Source organism: Beta vulgaris, chromosome 4, assembly GCF_026745355.1.
Source record: "Beta vulgaris subsp. vulgaris cultivar EL10 chromosome 4, EL10.2, whole genome shotgun sequence".
Classification (NCBI taxonomy): Eukaryota; Viridiplantae; Streptophyta; class Magnoliopsida; order Caryophyllales; family Amaranthaceae; genus Beta; species Beta vulgaris.
This window is the reverse complement of record NC_079205.1, coordinates 18,534,553-18,554,923: the sequence shown is the minus strand read 5'-3', so window position 1 is coordinate 18,554,923 and position 20,371 is coordinate 18,534,553. Positions and strand designations below refer to the sequence as shown.

The 20,371-nt window shown below is 36.0% G+C and overlaps 1 protein-coding gene across 1 annotated transcript in view; it reads right to left on the bottom strand.

Annotated features, from left to right (window-relative positions):
• Positions 1-476: 476 nt before the first annotated feature.
• LOC104891363 (protein trichome birefringence-like 42) overlaps positions 477-20,371 on the bottom strand; it is a 37,745-nt gene continuing 17,850 nt past the window's right edge. The window contains exons 2-5 of the mRNA XM_019248759.3: positions 20,098-20,269; positions 11,361-11,527; positions 901-1,059; positions 477-794 (exon numbers count right to left, since the gene is read on the bottom strand). Of these exons, the coding sequence (XP_019104304.3) occupies positions 494-794; positions 901-1,059; positions 11,361-11,527; positions 20,098-20,269 (799 nt within the window). The 3' untranslated portion in view covers positions 477-493. The remainder of the gene's footprint in view (positions 795-900; positions 1,060-11,360; positions 11,528-20,097; positions 20,270-20,371) is intronic.

Sequence of the window (20,371 nt, the reverse complement as noted above, 5' to 3'; positions counted from 1 at the left end):
TTGGTGATTTTGAAATACACTTGGTGTGGGCTTATCATATTTCGCCGGGAATACTGTAATTCTTGACCCTTTCACCGACTTTCCGTGCTCATCTCTTAAGGCTGTGCTCATTGATTGAGGAAAATGGTATTTGACAAATGCGAAAACATGTTCTGGGTTTTTCTGGGATGCAGGTATGAGTATGTTCGCTATGGCTCCATGAGTTCGGAATATTTGTGATATTTAAGGAATGGTTATCGTTGAGGGAAGGTTGTTGATAAAGCATGTGCGACGGGCTTGCGGTTGCACTGATCTGGTTTTCGAGTGTTTGACAGTGGTCCATTGGAATTCCTTGTTTCTCTCTCTAGAAACTCTCTCCTTTCTCATCTCTCCTCTAAGGACAATGTTAATGCGCTTTCTTCATTGCATCTTAGTTTATGTTGCTAAAAATACGAATAAAGAACACTATTATTACTTGAACTGAATTTCTTTAACATGTATAAGTTTTGTCAATCTATTGTTCGAACAATATCGAAAACAGAAGTTGATTCCAAGCATCTGGAACACCAGGAAGACACCAATGACTACAATCAAGTAATTTTTGATCACCACTAGCATAAATAGAAGGATGTCCATCTTTTCTTAACTGGGTGAGAAGGGTAATGTCAAGCAAATTAACGTCTTTCTCCATTTGGTTTAGTACGTTCTTTACGATCAATTCACTCGGATGACGACCACCTGCGTAAATTGGATCTTTCACTGGCTCAACTTCGTGCCGACAAAATCTTGCCGTTGGTTCTCCCCATTCGCTTCCACTGAAATTTTCATGAACCCAAAAAGTTACCAAATAGCAAATAAAAGTCAAAAGGAGCTAGTCCTTAGATGATGTATATATATAGATATAACAAATTAAAAACTTACTTTAGATGAGCAGCTGAAGCTCCTTGGAAGAAAACTTGAGTCTTTTTAGGGTCGATATTAGCATCAACCCAGTTGGCCCATGTTGTCATTGCAATTTCGTACGCTTTCAGATGGTCCATGCCTTTGATAATCTTACCTCCAAGCATGAAATAATCCCATCTGCATTACATGTATCATAAAACGTAGAATAGTGTTGGTAACATCTCCTTGCTTGTCCAACTTTATTTGAAAAGGCCACATCTATTGGGAATTTATCTCTTACATGAATTGAATTTCAACATTATCCCATTTAAAAATAATGATGCTTGCATCTTTTTATGTTATCTATCCTTATTAAATAAATCTCATGAAGTTGGAAAGGATTATTAGAGAATGAAATTAAATTACCTTGAGCGTGAAGGAGCTTGGAAAAGAATTAAAGGGGTACATCTTATATTATTAATAACATTTTAATTATTATAGAATACAACTCATCAAATTACAATTTCTTATGCTTTTTGCAACCAATATAAAGAAAACTCAATTTCCTTCATCCATGCACATTAGTATATATATATATATATATATATTATATATATATATATATAATATATATAATATATATATAAAATATAATACATATATATATACATATATATATATACATATATATATACATATATATACATATATATATAATACATATATATATATATATATACATATATATATATATATATATATATATACGTTTTCTTATTCTATCCCAAATTAATTAGAACACTTGAATTTGAAAGAGGCCACTAATATTTTATTGTATATTCCTTCTTTACTTTGTCTTTATATACTAGGTAGAAAATATGGTCAATATAGATTATTTAAATAAAATATATGATCAAACTGTATTGAATAATATGATAGAGGTAGTATTACTAACATGATTATGATAAAACTATACCACATTTGACTTAAAAGTAAATGTGTTACATTTATTAGAAATGTGTGAGACCCTATGATAATATGCATCTATACTTATTAGTAATATTCCAAATTATAAATTACATTGTAAGTTAAGTGGAATAAAAGAGAACAAAAATATGTTGATGCCCTCTAGAGATGTTAGGGAATATTGTGCAACTTTCCTTTAGAATCAGATTAGTAGGACTAGAAATATTATAATAAAAATAACATACACAAGAAAAATTGATAATCCCGCAAGTGTTTATATCTCTAAATATGCTGCAAAACCTTTACTGAAAAATATAAATAAATAAGCGTCTACAACACTTATAATAACGCACAACCCATAGACCCCAATTACACCCGAGAATTTATATATTCTAAAACTCTCTCAAAGCTTTTTTTCTCTCTCTTTCTTTAAGCCTTCTCACTTTTTTTTTTTCATGTGATGATAATTACTCATTTCAAACTACGTATATATAGTTTTTAACTTTCTAAAAATGATTTCTTAAATCTAGCAAATCAATGTATCCCTTGAATATTTTTGGTATTCTAAGTTTTTTTTTTCAAGGGATTGCATTGCTTCCTATTTTGTTTTAACTAAAATATTTGGTGGCTGTTAAACATCTAACAATCTCCCACTTGAAGACTGACTTTAATCTGTCTTCATACCTTACTCCATGCAATCGAGCTTTCTCTTTATGTTATTCATGCAGGCCAACTAAAGTTGAATACAACTTCAATTTGTCAATAGTCACCGTCTTTGTTAACATATCTGTCGGATTCTCAGTTCCTTTAATTTTCTCCAGCTTTAACACTTCATCTTCTAACATAGATCTTATGAAATGATATCGAAGTCCGATATGCTTAGTCCTGGAATGAAATGCTGAATTCTTTGCTAAGTGTATTGCACTTTGACTGTCACTGTGCAGTACATTATTCTCTTGCTTGAATCCCAACTCAGCTAACAAACCTTGAAGCCATATCATTTCTTTACTAGCTTTAGTTACCGCTACATATTCAGCCTCTGTAGTGGATAGAGCAACAATCTTCTGTATTTGCGACATCCAACTAACTGTTGTATTTCCAACTGTGAATATATAGTTGGTGGTGCTTTTTCTATGGTCGCTTCACCTCCAAAGTCTGTATCGACATAACCTTGCACTTTTAATTCGCCTTTACCAAAGTACAAACACTTTTCTGTGGTATCTCGTAGATACCTCAAAATCCACTTCACCGCTTCCCAATGAACTTTTCCTGGATTTGACATAAATCTGCTAATAACTCCCACTGCATGTCCAATATCTGGTCTTGTACAAACCATTGCGTACATCAAACTTCCAATGGCTGAGGTATATGGAACCTTAGCCATATAATCTTTATCTTCCTCCGTCTGAGGTGACTGATCCTTGGATAATCGAAAGTGACTTGCTAAGGGTGTGCTGACTGGCTTAACGTCGCTCATATTAAATCTCTGTAAAACACGTTTGATGTAATCTGCTTGAGATAACTGCAGAGTACCTTTATGCTTATCTCTTGTAATTTGCATTCCAAGAATCTTCTTTGCTGGACCTAAGTCCTTCATGTCAAACTCCTTCGATAATTGCTGCTTCAACCTTCTTATATCATCCATATTCGAACCTGCTACTAGCATATCATCGACATAAAGTAGTAAGATGATATAACTGGATTGATATCTCTTGACGTAGCGACAGTGGTCAGCGTTACACTTATGGAAATCTTCTCTATTCATAAAGTTATCAAACTTTTTGTACCACTGTCTTGGGGCTTGTTTTAGGCCATACAAACTTTTCTTAAGTTTGCACACCATATTTTCTTTCCCACTTTCTAAGATACCTTCTGGTTGATGCATGTATATTTCTTCATCCAGATCTCCGTGAAGAAATGCAGTTTTCACATCTAATTGCTCAAGATGAAGATCTTCAATGGCAACAATACTCAATATAGTTCTGATGGTATTGAGTTTCACAACAGGTGCAAAAATCTCATTGTAATCAATCCCTTCTTTCTGTTAGAATCCTTTGACTACTAATCGAGCTTTGTATCTCTTGGAACCATCATGCTCCTTTTTCACTCGATATACCCATTTGTTGTGAAGGGCCTTCTTACCTATGGGTAACTTAGCTAGTTCCCATGTCTGGTTTGATATCAAAGATTGCATTTCATCTTTCATTGCAAGCTCCCACTTGCTAGAATCACTGGTCTGACATGCTTCATTATAACATTCAGGCTTCCCTTCACCAGTTAATAACAGATAATTCATATATTTTCTGTTAGGCACATGAGGCCGAGAGGATCTTCTTAGGATAGGAGGAGCTGGAATAGAAGGTTGTGTTGTTTCGGATTGCTGCGTACTATTGTGTCCACCATGTTCTCCTTCTTGAGGACTTGTTACGCTTTCTTCTATAACAGGACTATCTGGGATAGAATTTGGATCTACAAACATTGGCGCACTATGATCTAAGTCGCTGCATCAACTTTATGTCTATCCTTATACATGACTCTTTCATTAAAGATCACATCTCTAGTACGGATCACCCTTTTATTTTCATCATCCCAGATACGGTATCCATACTCATCTCCGCCATAGCCAATGAAAGTACATTTCTTTTATTTAGGATCAAGCTTATTCTTACCTTGATCACTAATATGCACATATGCTACACAACCAAAGACCTTTAGATGAGACAAATTTATCTCTTTTCCAGTCCCCACCTCTTATGGTATTTTATATTCTAGTGGAGTCGATGGTCCTCGATTGATCAAGTAAGCTGCTGTGTTGACTGCTTCTGCCCAGAATTGCTTCGATAAACCTGACTGTATACGAATGCTTCTGGCTCTTTCTGTCAATGCTCGGTTCATACGCTCAGCTACACCATTGTGTTGAGGCGTACCCGGCACAGTTCTCTCCATCTTGATTCCATGCTCATAGCAAAACTTTTTGAATGTGGTGTCTTCATATTCACCACCATTGTCGGTTCTTAACTTCTTAATTTTCAGACCTGTCTCATTTTCCACCATAGCTTTCCATCGCTTGAAAACTTCAAACAATTAAGACTTGTGTTTTAGAAAGTAAACCCATACCTTCCGGGAGTGATCATCGATGAAAGTCATAAAGTAGTGTTTTCCACCGATGGATGAAGTAGTGTTGGTCCCCAAACATCGGAGTGAACAAGCTCCAACTTTTCCTTCTTTGGGGTTCTACCACTAGTTTGAAAGCTTACCCTTTTCTGCTTTCCAAGTATGCATTCCTCACACATGTCTATCTCAACAGATTTTAAACCGGAGACTTTTCCCTTTGAATGCATAAGCTTCATTCCTTTCTCGCTCATGTGGCCTAGCTTTGGTGCCACAATTTGAAATTTTCATTTCCTGCTGCAACTGCAATCGTACAACATGCCCCTGCTGTCATGTAAAGAATACCACTCTTTTTACCATGAGCAACTGACACGGCTCCCTTTGAAATCTTCCAATTATCACCTTGGAATTTTGTAGTGTAGCCTTCACTAGCCAATTGCCCAACTGAGATCAAGTTCTTTCTTAGGTTGGGAATATGTCTGACATCCTTCAGCTCCCAAACTGACCCATTTAACTTAATCTTAACTACACCTTTACCAACAATGTTACAAGGTTGGTCATCACCAAGGTATACCTTTCCAAGGTTTCCGGGGACATACCTCTCGAAGAATTCTTTCTTTGATGTAGCATGGAATGATGCTCCAGAGTCTAACACCCAAGACTCTTCCTTGCTCTCTAAGGAGCATATGAACGCATCATCTCCTTCTACAGTGGAAGTAACATTTGTTTCTGCCTTTGCTTCTTCGTTTTTCGGTGCACTCTTGCACTGATTTTTATAATGCCCAGTCTTCCCACAATTCCAACACTCGATAGACTTCCAATTTGAGATTTCTTAATTTTGATCTCCTATCTCTGGATTTACGTCGATAGCTTGATCTTCCACGTTCATTCCTTCTGGTTGTATTTCTTCCTCTTGACTCTGTATGTAAAGCTGAAGAGGTTGATGATTCACCCGACTCTCTTTGTCGGATCACTTCACTGAGAACCAGGTCATGAACGTCGTCAAATTTCAACTTATTGCTTCCTGACGAGCTACTCACAGCTGTGACTGTAGCATTCCACCTATCTGGTAATGAAGACAAAAGTATCAATGCTCGAACTTCATCATCAAAATCAATTTCAACTGAACTCAATTGGGTTGTGATAGAATTGAGTTCGTTAAGATGTTGAGCTACCGATCCTCCTTCCGTCACTCGCAAATTGAATAGTCGCCTCATTAAATAAACTTTATTAGAAGCCGATGGCTTCTCATACATACTAGAGAGAGCTTTCATTAGACCTGCCGTGGTCTTTTCTTTTGCTATATTAAAAGCAACATTGCGTGATAACGTTAACCGAATAACTCTGAGGGCTTGCCTATCAAGAAGATTCTAATCTTCGTCTTTCATGCCATCTGGCTTTGTTTCCAAGAGAGGTTAATAAAGCTTCTTCTAGTATAAATAATCTTCAATATGCATCTTCCAAAATCCAAAATCTGCACCATCGAATTTTTCGATTTTTATCTTTCCTTCGTCTGCAGCCATTTCTCCCACTCAAAATTGACTTATTTGGATCGTTTCTATCTATTCCTCTCTGAATGTTGACAGAATATCAACTCGGCTCTGATACCAGTTGTTAGGGAATATTGTGCAACTTTCCTTTAGAATCAGATTAGTAGGACTAGAAATATTATAATAAAAATAACACAAGAAAAATTGATAATCCCGCAAGTGTTTATATCTCTAAATATGCTGCAAAACCTTTACTGAAAAATATAAATAAATAAGCGTCTACAACACTTATAATAATGCACAACCCATAGACCCCAATTACACCCGAGAATTTATATATTCTAAAACTCTCATATACAACACTTATTGCTTTTGATGAGTCTTGACTATCTTTTTAATTGTTTGATTTATATTAAATTCAATTAATTAATTGGATTTTGCTATGAATTTGTTGTCTAGCTTGTGATGACGCCTTCAATTGTCCGCTTTACTCTGTCGGTGAATAATATCTGTCGTGCAATAGCCTTTCTTTCTTTTATAGACGCCTATCCGCACAGTCAAGCTTCATATGGTGCCGTCGCAGTTTCATACTATGCCTCTCTTATCTTTGATTCCAAACTCAATGTATTGTCTGAAGCCCTCTGATGTTTTTTGTTTCAAAATGCTTGATTGATCAACTAATAATTGCATCAAATTGTCAAAAAGTGTGGGCTCACTCCATCTGAGGCTCAAGATTTTTTAGAATATAACACAAACTTTCGCAAATTAAGATCCATCTTAAGAGTTGGACAAAGCGTCGTTTTGGTCACATGACCAATAAGTTAATTGAAAACAGTGAGAAAATTGTTTTTCTATAACAATGATTATAGGCTCAACCTTTAACCCTTTCTTGGTTCAACATATTAACTATCTCATTAGGCAAAGAGAGAAATTACTTATTTTTGGCCAATATAATTGAGGCAAATTTAGTCGCAGACAATGACTTACTCAAGGAGATTGTATTACACGATTTTTCCATAAAAAAATTGAGAAAAGAACTGTCATCACTACCACTTTTCACGTAAAAAGTATCTTAATCAATGGATAGATTCACCTTTTGCCATTATCTCCCTTCTTTCTCAATCGTGGCTGGGACATTCACATCAGCTTTCTCAATCAGTTTGTCACCAATCGGGATACAGCTAACCTCATATCACCATTTTCATACGAAGACAAAAAATCGGTCTTTTTTTTAGAAGAATCCCCACAAAGCACCATGATCTGATGGTTTTGGAGCAAATCTTTTTCACGCTTGTTGGCCAATTATCGGGAATCAAGTTTGTCTTGCTATTCATGATTTTTTCACCATTGTTGTCTACCTCCATATTAAATCATACGATCATCACACTTATCACAAAAATTACCACTTCGGAAACACCTTACCATTTTAGGCCCATAAGTTTAGTTAATACTCCCTCTACCCCACAATACTATTGGCACTTATCAAGCGATGTAGTTTTAGAAAATAAGTTTTTGTTTGGTTGTCAATTGTTATTTTATTGAAAAAGTAGATGTGAAAGGAGTTAGTAGGTAACAAATTAGTAATAATTTATTTGATGGAGAAAGAATGTGGGCTAGAGGTGGCAAATGGATCATACGGGTCGGTCGGGTCTAGTCATAGTTGGGTCAACTTTGTGTTCGGGTTTCGTTCGGGTCGGGTATGGGTCCATGAGATTTCGATTCATAACGGGTCAGGTTAGATCGAGTCGGTTTAAATTGGATTTTCAATCTCGCAAATACATAAACATATAATACTAATGAGAGTAAGTTTAATACTTAATGGACAATGGCTAAATCATATATAGTATTTCATGACAATTTTTTCCTCAAATTTGTTTAAAAAGTAACTAATATGATAACTTTTAGGTTGCGTTTCGTTCATCATTATCAGGTCCATTTCGGGTCGGGTCACTCCTAGTCGGGTATATTCGAGTTCAGGTCATATTCGATCTATTTTTCTTTCGGGTCTGGTCAAGTTATTTCAGGTTTTGGTTCTATTTCGGGTCATTATTTTCGAGTGGAAAAATGTGTCTCGGGTCGGTTCAACGGGTACGGGTCATTTTGCTTGATATAGTGTGGGCCAATGGTTAGAGTTGATATGTTGTAGGAGTGATATTATTTTATTTGGAGGATAGAGAGTGTGGGACAATGATTAAAAGGTAAAAGATTAAAATAATAGTAGTTCATATCCAAAATTAGAAGTGTAAAGAGTATTCTAGGACGAAAGGAGTACTTCATAAAGCCATTTCTAAACTACTTGTTCAAAGACTATTTCTCATACTAAAAGCAAATATTAGCCTTTTTCGAAACGTTTTCACTAGAGGACAGATCTATCCATGATAATATCCTTATTATTTAGGAGATTCTCAACTCATTCCAAAAGTCCACTATTAAAATAGGATGGTGTGCTTTGAAAATAAATATGGAAAAGGCTTATGATCGACTTGAACGAGATTTGTTATGAAAAACTTTAGTCAAACTGGGGTTTCCATCCAAATGGATTTAATGGATAAAACACTGTGTTACTACTGTAACATCCCATTTGTGGTGTTACAACTACCGTCTCTTACTCTCTTAAAGTTAATGGTAGCACCACATACTGGTTCAATCCTTCCAAACGTCTCCGTCGAGGAGATCCTCTTTCTTTGTATCTTTTTACTATATATGGATGTTCTAATCCAAAAGCTAGTTTTTGGGAGTGCCAAACCTAAGCCAGGTTTGGGCTTCAAGATTTATCCAAGGCCGGGGTTCCGAAATCCCTTGTTAAGTGTTTGTTGATGACAGTCTTGTTTCCTATAAAGTTATATCTACATCTTGTAACAATCTCAAAAATATCCTTGGTAATTTTTGCACCAAGTCTGGTCAACTGGTTAACTTTCACAAATTAGCTTTGGTCCTTTCAAAGAAACTCTCAAATGCTAGAAAAGCTTCTCTTACTAGCCACTTTAATATGACCCCAAGTCTTTTCGTGGTAGGTACTTAAGAGTTTCTTTAAGCTCCTACTACCCTACAAAACATGATTATAGTCATATCTTGGCTAATTTCCTCAAGAGTATTCAACATTTGGAATCTGGCTTTCTCTCAAAAGTTGGGCATCGTAACCTCATTCAGTCTAATCTGGAAGCTTTTACAGCTTTCACTTGCTTCTTAGCTCTAATCCGATCTGATATCTGCAAAACTATTGACTCAATGCACCGTTAGTTTTCTGCCGTCAAAAGAAAGATAAAAATAACACCTCGTTTATAGCATGTCATACCATATGTTTTCCTAAGTGTCATGATGGTCTGGGGCTTAGACGACCTTTGTCGTTCAATATGGCTTTCTTAGCCAGGCATGGTTGGAATTTACTTTCTCAAAAGCACACTTTTTGAACAATTCTAATCAAGGAAAAATATCAATCGAACAAGTCATTTTTTGGTCAAGCACCTAAAACTAATGATTCTCACATCTAGAAGAAGATTAGCACCCGTGACCTTCTTAAGAGAGGATTAGATGGAGAGTCGGAAATAGTTAATCAATTTTTTCTAGCTTGAAAACTGGTTATGCCAACATAACTTATGTGATATACTCAAAATGAATCGAGATAATATCAATCTAGAACAAAGATTAGCCCACCTCATCATAACATATCATACTTGGGATAGCAACATGTTAACTCCCATTCTAGCCCATCACCTTCTTGTCAAAATCAAGGGGATTTCCCTCCCAATAAAATGACATCCTTGATATTCCAATCTCGGGCCCTACTCCAAGTGCTGAGTTTTTTTTTTAGTGAAATCTGCTACTTGATTAGCTCATGACCTGCTTAAAAGTCCACCTTAGCCTTTTACATGGATTTGGAAGCTAGTCATACCTCCCAATTTACAACTTTTTGTTTGGTAAATTTGCCACAATAGCCTTAATGTTAGAGCTACGTTGTTTAGTAGGAAAATATTACTAACACATCTTTTTCTTTGTTGTAATTTGCAATCCAAAATTGCTGACCACTTGCTCTTCAATTGCCCAAACTCCCAAAAGTATTTGACGGCTTGCAGAGGTTACTTCTTGGTGCATTCCACCAATGTTCTTCCCCTCCATTTTACACTTCTTACAAGACTTCAAGGGCGAACATACCTTATCGAAATGAATTTTTCTTTTCTTGGGCATTTGGAAAGAGAGAAATTGTATAATTTTCAACAATGAAAAGTGGTACCCCCAACGTATTGTTTACCGAGCTATTGCTCATGATGAATGGAAGTGCCGCTTATAAGTGGATGCTTGTCACATAACCATTCTATTGGTTGTCCTCATAGAGGTGCACAACCCCTTCCCTTACCACCCCCCTTCCGTTGTAGCATGGGAACCACCACCTCACACATTCTTCAAGTTAAACTTTGATGGCTCGATCGTGGTTTCAATATAATCATGAATGCCAACTTCTATACGTGAAAGCCTTCAATCTCGGTCACACTTCAGTTCTCATAACCAAAGCAACTGCACTTCAATAAGGTATCAAGCTTGTTTTGCATTTGGGTATTCAGAACATCATCATTGAAGGCGACAACCTCTTGGTCATCATCGACGTTGTTAAAAATCTTTGGTCTACTCCATGGAAGATTGCTAATATAATTGCTGATTCCAAGGTCATGCTCTCTCAATTTGCCTCTTGCCAAGTGAGACACGTAATCAGGGAAGTAAATCGCGCTGATGATTAGACAACCAATATAGGCCAGCTAGTAGTTTCTAGCTTCGATGTTTCTCCTTGTAATAACTCTTCTCTTACTTTTATTCTTGAATTCGACACATTAGTTATTCCATTCGAGAAATAGGGAGCCTAATATTTTTTTTCTTACCTTTTAAAAAAAGTGACCGTGGAAATACATAAATAAGGTAAATAAAAAAAAACAGAAGTACCTATGAGTCCACCAATGGTAAGAGTTGAAAATCAGTGTATCAGCTATTGGCCAGGTAGACATAGAGCCGGCACTGATAGAATCTAGCTTGAGTACTCGTCCAAAATTTTCATTCAGAACCTCTACTAGAAAGCCATTTTTCAACATCATGATCGAAGCCTTATATTCCTATTGAAAACCAACAAAACAAGGAAACTGCCATGTTATAGTAAAAGCATGTTCAGTGTGTTTAGTTTCATTAGCTTAATGGAGAAAAAGTCAGATATCCAGATTATATAATACTATGTATGCTACATATTTATACTACTTTTGAATATATATAAACTCCGCAAACTTTTTAGCGAAATTCTACGAGGTGACCTTAAGATTCGAAATTTGGTATGTGGTGGGAACAAAAAATACCAATTCTCTGACGTGACCGTCTGTTTTTGTTTTACAAAATAAAACAATATTAACCAAGGATGTCTTGACCTAATAGATAAAATTGAATGTTGTGAACGATAGGTCACAGGTTCAAAACCCTCTTATCTTTCTTTATACTGCCGTAGTGGCTTATGACAAAGTCATCGATGCTTTTTATACATTAATTTCTAGTTAAACTTAATCAACTACTCCCTCCGTTCCATATTATAGTACCTAATTCTACTAAGGTAAATAGAATCTAAGACGAATGTAAAGAGTGTTTGTGTATTGAAAAAAATATTATGGGAAAAAAAAATTAATTTTAGGAAAGAGAATGACAATAAGTGGTGAAAGAGCATTAAATACATGACTAATTCAACCTTTGGGTTGAATAAACAAAGCAAAATTCTATTTTCAAGAAGCAATTGGCACAATTTTTCTAGTAAAATTCATGGAAACAAGTGGAAAAATGAAAACAAGAATTATATTTTGGGACACTTTAAAAGGAAAGAAGCACTATAATATGAGACGAAGGGAGTATTATACATTATTTTTCATTAATACTTCATAGTTATTCTTAAGTAATTAATAGAATATGAGGGAACACCAAGGATTCTAGAGATATAAAATTAGAACCACGTGGTTAAGGGGATGATAATTGAGTAAAGTAAAAGTGAGTCACAATTATGTAAGTAAGTGGTGGTAATTCTATAAATGAGTAGGTTCTTTTAAGCCTATATTGAGTTATAGGTCACTTATTATGACTTTTCCAAATAAAAGAAACATATTACTTTAAAAAACAAGAAGAAGGAAGTGTATATAATTTTTTATTTATTTGTTAAATGGATTCATTGCAAAATACAGTCTTACCGTTTTTTCTATGTTCCCTACCAAAAAGACCTTGTTTTATCTATTGTCAAACTAGTGGCTACCACAGGCCTTTTGGACAATGGTCGGCCCCTATCTTTTTCTATTTGTATTAATTATATATGAAATTTACTTAATAATAAATCTCCATTCTCTCCACTCGAGAGCTTTTCTACCCATTTATGGAGTTTTATTAAGTGAAATTTTCACCATATACCCTTGAATAATTTTTGTTTCCAACATATACCCTTGAATAATTATTTTCACCATATATCATCGTACTTTTCAAAATTCACCATAGAAACTCCAATATCTTTGAAATTAACCATGTGCCTGTAATGACTAATAACTATCAATTTTTTTTTATAATTAAACCTTGCTTTAATTACCACATCCTAATTAAATCATATTCAATCCAGTAACCTTATATTATCGCCACTTATGACTAAAGAAGAGGGAAGACAATTATGGAGAAGGAGATATAAAAGAGACATAGCCACATAGGTGGTGTTTGATTGCGGGTCAACTAAGATTAATTGGTTAAATAGAGGTATATTAGGATTTGATGATATAATTAGGGCTAATAACTAAAACAATTGACGATCTTTAGTTATTAAGGGAAGATGTTGAATTACAAAGAAATTAAGGGGCATATGATGAATTTTTCAATATTGGAAGGTATGTAGTGAAAAAAAAATTACTTGGGGTATATGGTGAAAGATTCGTTTATTAAGGAACACATATATTGTTTTCATTTCTCTCATTTTTAGAGTTAAGGGCAACATGTTTCCGTCTTCTATTACAGATTTGTTCGTTGATGAAGATTCATATGTTGTCGTGGCATATGTAAGAGCTACTTCTATAATGAACTGAATGAGATTTAGTTCTACTTCAAAAATGCAAAATTTTGACACACCCTCTTGTATATGACTATATCAAAGTGCTATAAAAAATAGGGTATGTAGAATTATTAATTTTCATCTACAATAATCTCCATTTTGCTGAATAAAAAATTTATTTGCATCCATTTTAGTATATATAATTTGATAGTTTTGTTCTCGATTTTGCTAAAATAAAAATTTATTTGTATCAATTTTAGTGTGTTTAATTTGTTAGTTTTGATTTCTCTTGTAAATTTATTGATTTCTCTTGTTTAATTTTAGTGTGATGAAGATTTCTTTTGTAAGGATTCATGTCTTGAATCTCGTCAAAGAGTATTTACGCAGGACCGCCCGATCTGTTCGGGCAGGGTCGCCCGATTGGGTGGGGTCGATGGTCTCGGCAGGGGCCATAAAAGCGGGGGGCCTATTGGCTCGAGCGAGCAGGCTCGCCGATCGGGCGTGGTCACAGAATCAAGGCCAAACGATCAACGCCCGATCGGGTTCGAGACCAATTTAGGTTTGGAGAAATCGACTGCCTGATCGTTCGGTAGGCTTTTTGACGCGACGACGATTTTCAAATTCAGTTATAATATGTTTTAAACCTAATTCTTATTAAATTGTCATTAGTGTAGTATACACATTTGTAATATGGAATTCCTCAATAGTAGTAAAACTATTCTCATTCTATGCTCGTGGACGTAGCCAACACACCGTTGGTGAAACACATAAATCTGTGCGTTCTTTATTGCTTTTCTGCATTCAATATTTGTTCTTTCTCACATTCGTTATAACAAATTGGTATCAAGAACTTTTGATTTTCGATCTGAGTGAGAAAGATGTGTGGGATGAATGTGAAAATTGTTAAATTCACTGGGAGAAACAGTTTCAGTCAGTGGCAAATCAAGATGCAGAATTTACTGAAGCAACAAGGGTTGTGGTCACCGTTGACAAAGAAGTTATCGGATTCAATTACCACTGAGATGGCCGTTTGGGAGGAGAAGGCACCTTCAACGATTATGTTGTGTCTTGCTGACGACATAATCATTGAAGTCGCGGAGGAGGAAATCACATTTGGTGTGTGGTTGAAATTGGAGTGTTTGTATATGAAAAAATCTCTAACTAACAAGTTGCTTTTGAAGCAACATTTGTTAGTCTGTGCATGAATGAAGGTACACCTCTTAGAGATCACCTTGATGAATTTAATACATATTTGTTAGACTTGCGTAATATTGATGTTAAGGTAGAGGATGAGGATGCCGAATTGATTATGCTTGTGTCTTTATTATTGTCATATGAGAATTTGTGCAATGTTTTATTGTTGGTATAGATTATGTGTCCCTAAAAGAGGTTAGATCATCTCTTCATAGTAGGGAACTGCGCCATAAGGCATCTGGTAGTACAGGTACAGATAATCAGGCTTTTGGATTAGTGGCTAGTGGTAGTAGGGGACATTAAAATTATAGGAAAAAGAATTTCAGGAAATTCGTAAATTTCAAAGGGGGTCCTAAACCTAATGATATTTGTAATTAATGTAAGGAGAAGGGGCATTGGAAGAAGGAATGTCCTAAGAAAAAGCATCATGATATTAATCTGGGTCTGATTTTGATGTTTTTGTAGCAGAAAATTAGAATGTTGAGGATGATCTTGCTTTAGAGGCTAATGAACAAACACATTGCAATGATGTACTGGTTCTTGATTCTGGAGCATCGTATCATATGAGTCCTCGTAGGGAGTGGTTCACTATTTATGAGCAGATAGATGGGGGTAATATTTCAATGACTAACCGTGCATTCTTCAAGACAATTGGAATAGGCTCTATCAAGATCTGGACACATGAAGGTAAATTATGCACTTTGAATGTTAGACATGTTCCACAGATGACCATGAATCTAATTTCACCTAGTCTGTTAGACAGTACGAGGTTTAAGTTTCAGAGGTGGGGGTAAAGTTGTGTGTCTGCAAGGGTTCAAAGGATGTGTTCAAGGGGGTCAAGTGTGGTAATTTGTATATTTTTGCAAGGTTCTACTCTCTTAGGTTCAACTGTTGTTGCTTTATCTGAAATTCATAAGGATGATATGACCAAGCTATGGCACATGAGACTTGGGAATATGAGTGAGAAAGGAATTTAAATTCTCTCCACGGTAGATCTTCTGGGTGACAAACCTTGAGTTTTGTGAGCACTGTGTATTTGGGAAACTACATCGTATCAAGTTTCCTAAGGGCATTCATAGAATAAAAGGAATTATGGATTATATCCACTCTGCTTGTTGGGGTCCTTCATGTGTAGAATCTTTGCGAGGTCATAAGTATTTTGTATCCTTCATTGATGCTTTTTTTCAAGAAGGACTTGGTTGATTATTATGAAGCCAAAAGGTGAAGCTTTCAAAAATTTCAAGCAATGGAAGGCATTGGTGTAAAATCAATCTGGGAAAAAGAAAAAAAAGGCTACAAACTGGATAATGGTCTGGAATTGTATTAGTCTGAGTTGAATGAGTTATGTAAGAATAAAGGGATTGCTCGGCATCATACTATCAGAGACAACACGACAAAATGGTGTAGCTGAACGAATGAATAAGACACATATGGAGAGAGCTTAGTGCATGCTCTCTAATGCTGGGATGACTAGAATAATTTGGGGAGGAGCAGTTAATACATCGTGTTATCTGATCAACTGTGAGCCTCACTCCGGGATAAACCTTAAAACATCATATGAGGTGTGGTCAGGTAAGCCTGCATATTACTCTAATATGCGAGCTTTTGGTTGTAGTGTATACTATCATGTAAATGAGGGTACATTGGAGCCGTGATCCAGAGAGGAGTGTTTGTAGGATATGGAGATGAGGTGAAAGGTTACATAATTGGGTCCCCATCAGAGCAGAGGGTTATACTTAGCAAAAATGTCGTCTTTGATGAAAATTATATGGTTAATCCTACTGTGAATTCTAGTGTTGCACCAGATATTGTTAGTGTTGAAGTGCAGGTGGAGCAGCAAGTCACTCCTGATGAGAGTTATGAAACACATGAAGAGAATCAAGACATAAATTCTTCAATACCAAATGAAGAGGCGCCTAGCCTTGCTCGAGAGCGTCCTACGAGGACGAATTTTGGGAAACCCCCAAACAGATATGGTTTTGTAGATATGGTGGCTTAGCACTGCAGGTTGGTGAGGAGGTGGATATCTATGAGCCATCTACCTACAGGGAGGCAATTACATGTACCGAGTCTAACCATTGGCTTACTGCAATGGGAGTTGAGATGGAGTTGCTTCACAAGAACGAGACTTGGGAGCTTGTACCTGACCCTCCAGAGAGAAAAGATGTTACTTGTAAATGGGTTTTCACAAAAAAGGAGGGGATGACATCTGTAGAGGGGGTTAAGTATAAGGCTTAAATAGTTGCAAGAGGGTTCACGCAAAGGAAGGAAGTAGACTTGAATGAGATTTTTTTTCAGCAGTAGTCAGACATACTTCTATCAGGGTGCTACTAGCAATAGTTGCACATCAGGATTTTGAGCTCAAGCAGCTAGATATTAAAATAACTTTTCTACGTTGAGAGTTTGAGGAAGAGATATACAGGGCTCAACCATATGGCTTCCAGGTTCCGGGGAAAGAGAACTCTGTTTGCAAGTTGAAGAAGTCCTTTTATGGGATAAAGCAGTCTACGAGGCAATGGTACAAGAGGTCTGATAGCTACATGATGGAGCTAGGATACAAGAAAAGTTCATATGATTGTTGTGTATATCACAACAAGTTGACAGATGGATCCTTCATTTACTTAGTTATGTATGTCGATGATATGTTGATAGCAGTAAGGAATAAGTCGGATGTTCAGAAGTTTAAGGAGCTTCTGATCAGTTTTGAGTTTGAGATGAATGATTTAGGTGCGGCTTGAATTTTTTTGGGTATGGAGATTTATAAGGAGAGGGATAAAAAGAAGCTTTTATTGTCACAAAAGGCTACATTGAGAAGATTTTGTCAAGGTTTGGCATGTCAACAGCTAACCCTATAGATACTCCAAGTGGGACCAATAATCATTTGTCGGTTGATTTTGCGCGTAAGTCTGCTTAGGAGAAGGAGTACATGACTCGGGTTCCTTATGCTAGTGTACTAGGGAGTTTGATGTATGACATGGTTTGCATTAGGCTGGATCTTACACATGCAGTCAGTGCTGTTAGTAGGATCATGGGTGATCCTGGTAAGGAGCATTGGCAGGGAGTCAAGAAAATATATTGGTATCTTAGAGGTATTTCAGATGTTGGTCTTATTTATGGAGATGACGTGGCATGTTTAGTTACATGTTTCTTTGATTCTGATTATGCTTGGGATGTGGACGGTAGGAGATCTATGACTTCTTAATTGTTTACTGTTGGTGGTTTTGTTGTGAGTTGGAAAGCTACTTTGCAGCATACAGTGACTTTGTCTACTATTGAAGCAGAGTATATGGCCTTGAGAGAAGCAGCTAAAGAGGGAATTTGGTTAAAGGTGCTAGTTAGTGATTTGGGTCTACATCATGATCAGACGATAATGTATTGTGACAGCTTGAGTGCGATATTCTTGGCCAAGGATCAAGCTCATCATGAGAGGACTAAACATATTCATGTCAGATATCATTTTCTAAGAAGTGAGACAATAATTAAGGTGAAGAAGGCAGGTAAATCTGATATAATCCTGCTGATATATATGTTCACCAAGCTGATTCCGCACAGTAAGTTTTAACATTGTTTGAACTTGCTCAATGTTCGAGGTTATTAATTGTCCTTTGGGGAAAGTCTGGAATTTTTAGGTGATACTCTAGTGTCCTTAAGGGATAAATCTAGTTTGGTCGTCTTCGGGGCAAATCTGGTTGCAATGAGAATCTGGGCATTGTGATTAATGCATATGGTTATCTGGTTCGTTGTGAGGAGATTCAAGTCAAGGTGAAAATTTGCAAGGATTCATGCTTTGAATCTCGTCAAAGAGCATTTACATATGCCCGCCCGATCGGGTTGAGCGGGGTCGATGGTCTCAGTAGGGGTCATAACAGCAAGGCGCGCAATTGGCTCGGGCGGGCTCGCTTGATGGGGCATTGTCATCGAATCATGACCGAGCGACTAGCACCTTATCGGGCTCGAGACCAATTTAGGTTTTGGGAAATTGACGACCCGATCGGGCGGTGGACCTTTTGTTAGGGGGGCAATTTTCGAGTCGGGTTATAATATTTCTTTTTAACCTAATTCATTTTAAATAATCATTAGTGTAGTATACACATCTATAATCTGCATTTGCTCTAGATCAATAAAACTATTCTCGCTCTCTGCCCGAGGACGTGGGCAACACACCGTTGGTGAACCACGTGAATCTATGTGTTTTATTGCTTTTCTGCATTCAATATTTGCTATTTCTCACATCTCCTCAAAACAAAAGTTCAAATAAGTTAACAAAGTTCAGATAAGATAAGGCCTAATAATAAGGAATAATAAGATTTAATAAATTCAAATAAGTTCAATTTAGCAAAAATACGATATGACATTATCACAACATAAAATTTAGTAAGTGTAGATAAGGTCTAATAAGTTAAAACAAGTTCAGTTTAGTCAAAATAAGTTAGATGAATTCTGATAAGCACCAATAAGTTGAGTGGAACCAACCTTTATATTAGGATTGTTGAAAGATATTGCCTTAACCATGAGTTATTCTACCCTTCTACTTCCAACAAGTATATCAAGCTTTACTACATTAACTAGGCTAGTATAATAGATTAGTGCCCTAACAAATATAAAATCCTAGATTTACCTCTAATTAATAAGTGTTTTTTGGGGTTGGGGGGGGGGGGGTTGGGTAATTATATTTTTTGGGAGATCTTTTTCGAAAACCCCATAGTAAGAAGAAATTTCCTATGGGCTGCCCTCGCACAAACACTCACCTAGAGCCCCGATAACCACCCCAAGCCCTCCCCCCATCCCCACAACATTCAAGCTAAACTTCCACCAAGATTTGAACCTTGGTCTCTCATATGAACGATAGGAATTGATATTATTGGACCAAGGATCCTTAGTGGTTGGGTATGTATATAAATGATAAATTCAACATTTTACAATATAATACTCCCTCTGTCCCAAAAATATAGTTCCCATTTCCATATTTAGTTCCACATTTTTTTGTAATTTGTCTAGAAAAACCGTGTCCCATCACTAATTTGCTTCTTGAATTTTGTTTTTTCCTTTGTTTATTCAACCAAAATGTTACAGTTAATGCTCTTTCACCAATTATTCTTCATTCTCTCTCCTAGAATCATCTTTTCTCGTACAATATTTATTTAAATAAACAAAAAATCTTTACTAGCCTTCTTAAATTCTACTTGCATAAATTACCGTGAAAAAATGAAAATGGGAACTATATTTTGGGACGGAGGGAGTAATTATTTAATATACTTCATGCATATTGATTGATGATTCATAACGACTCTATTAACGACCGTGTGCATTTATTTAAGATTTAAAAAATGACAGATAAACCAAGTTACCCGAAAAGTACATAAATGAGTAAATGACACATGTTAATGTTAGAATGGAAATAAGTGTTAGGATATCTTATTGGATAAGATTAATTACCAGAAATGAAAATATGGAGAGCGTGCCTTTACTAACAAGAGAGTATTTAGATTGAGGCACCGCGGAATGAAGCATACAAGTCAATGATTCCCATTGATTAAAGCTTAAAGAGTCCCCAACGAACATAATCTTTTTGCCTCTCCATTTCTCAAGAAGAGCACTTCCATTGAACCTAATCACACAAAACATAAGCCTCATATAAATTAAATTATTTCATGAATATTTCGACAATATCAAAAATCAAATAATGTGTAGTATTAATTTGGTGTTTAGA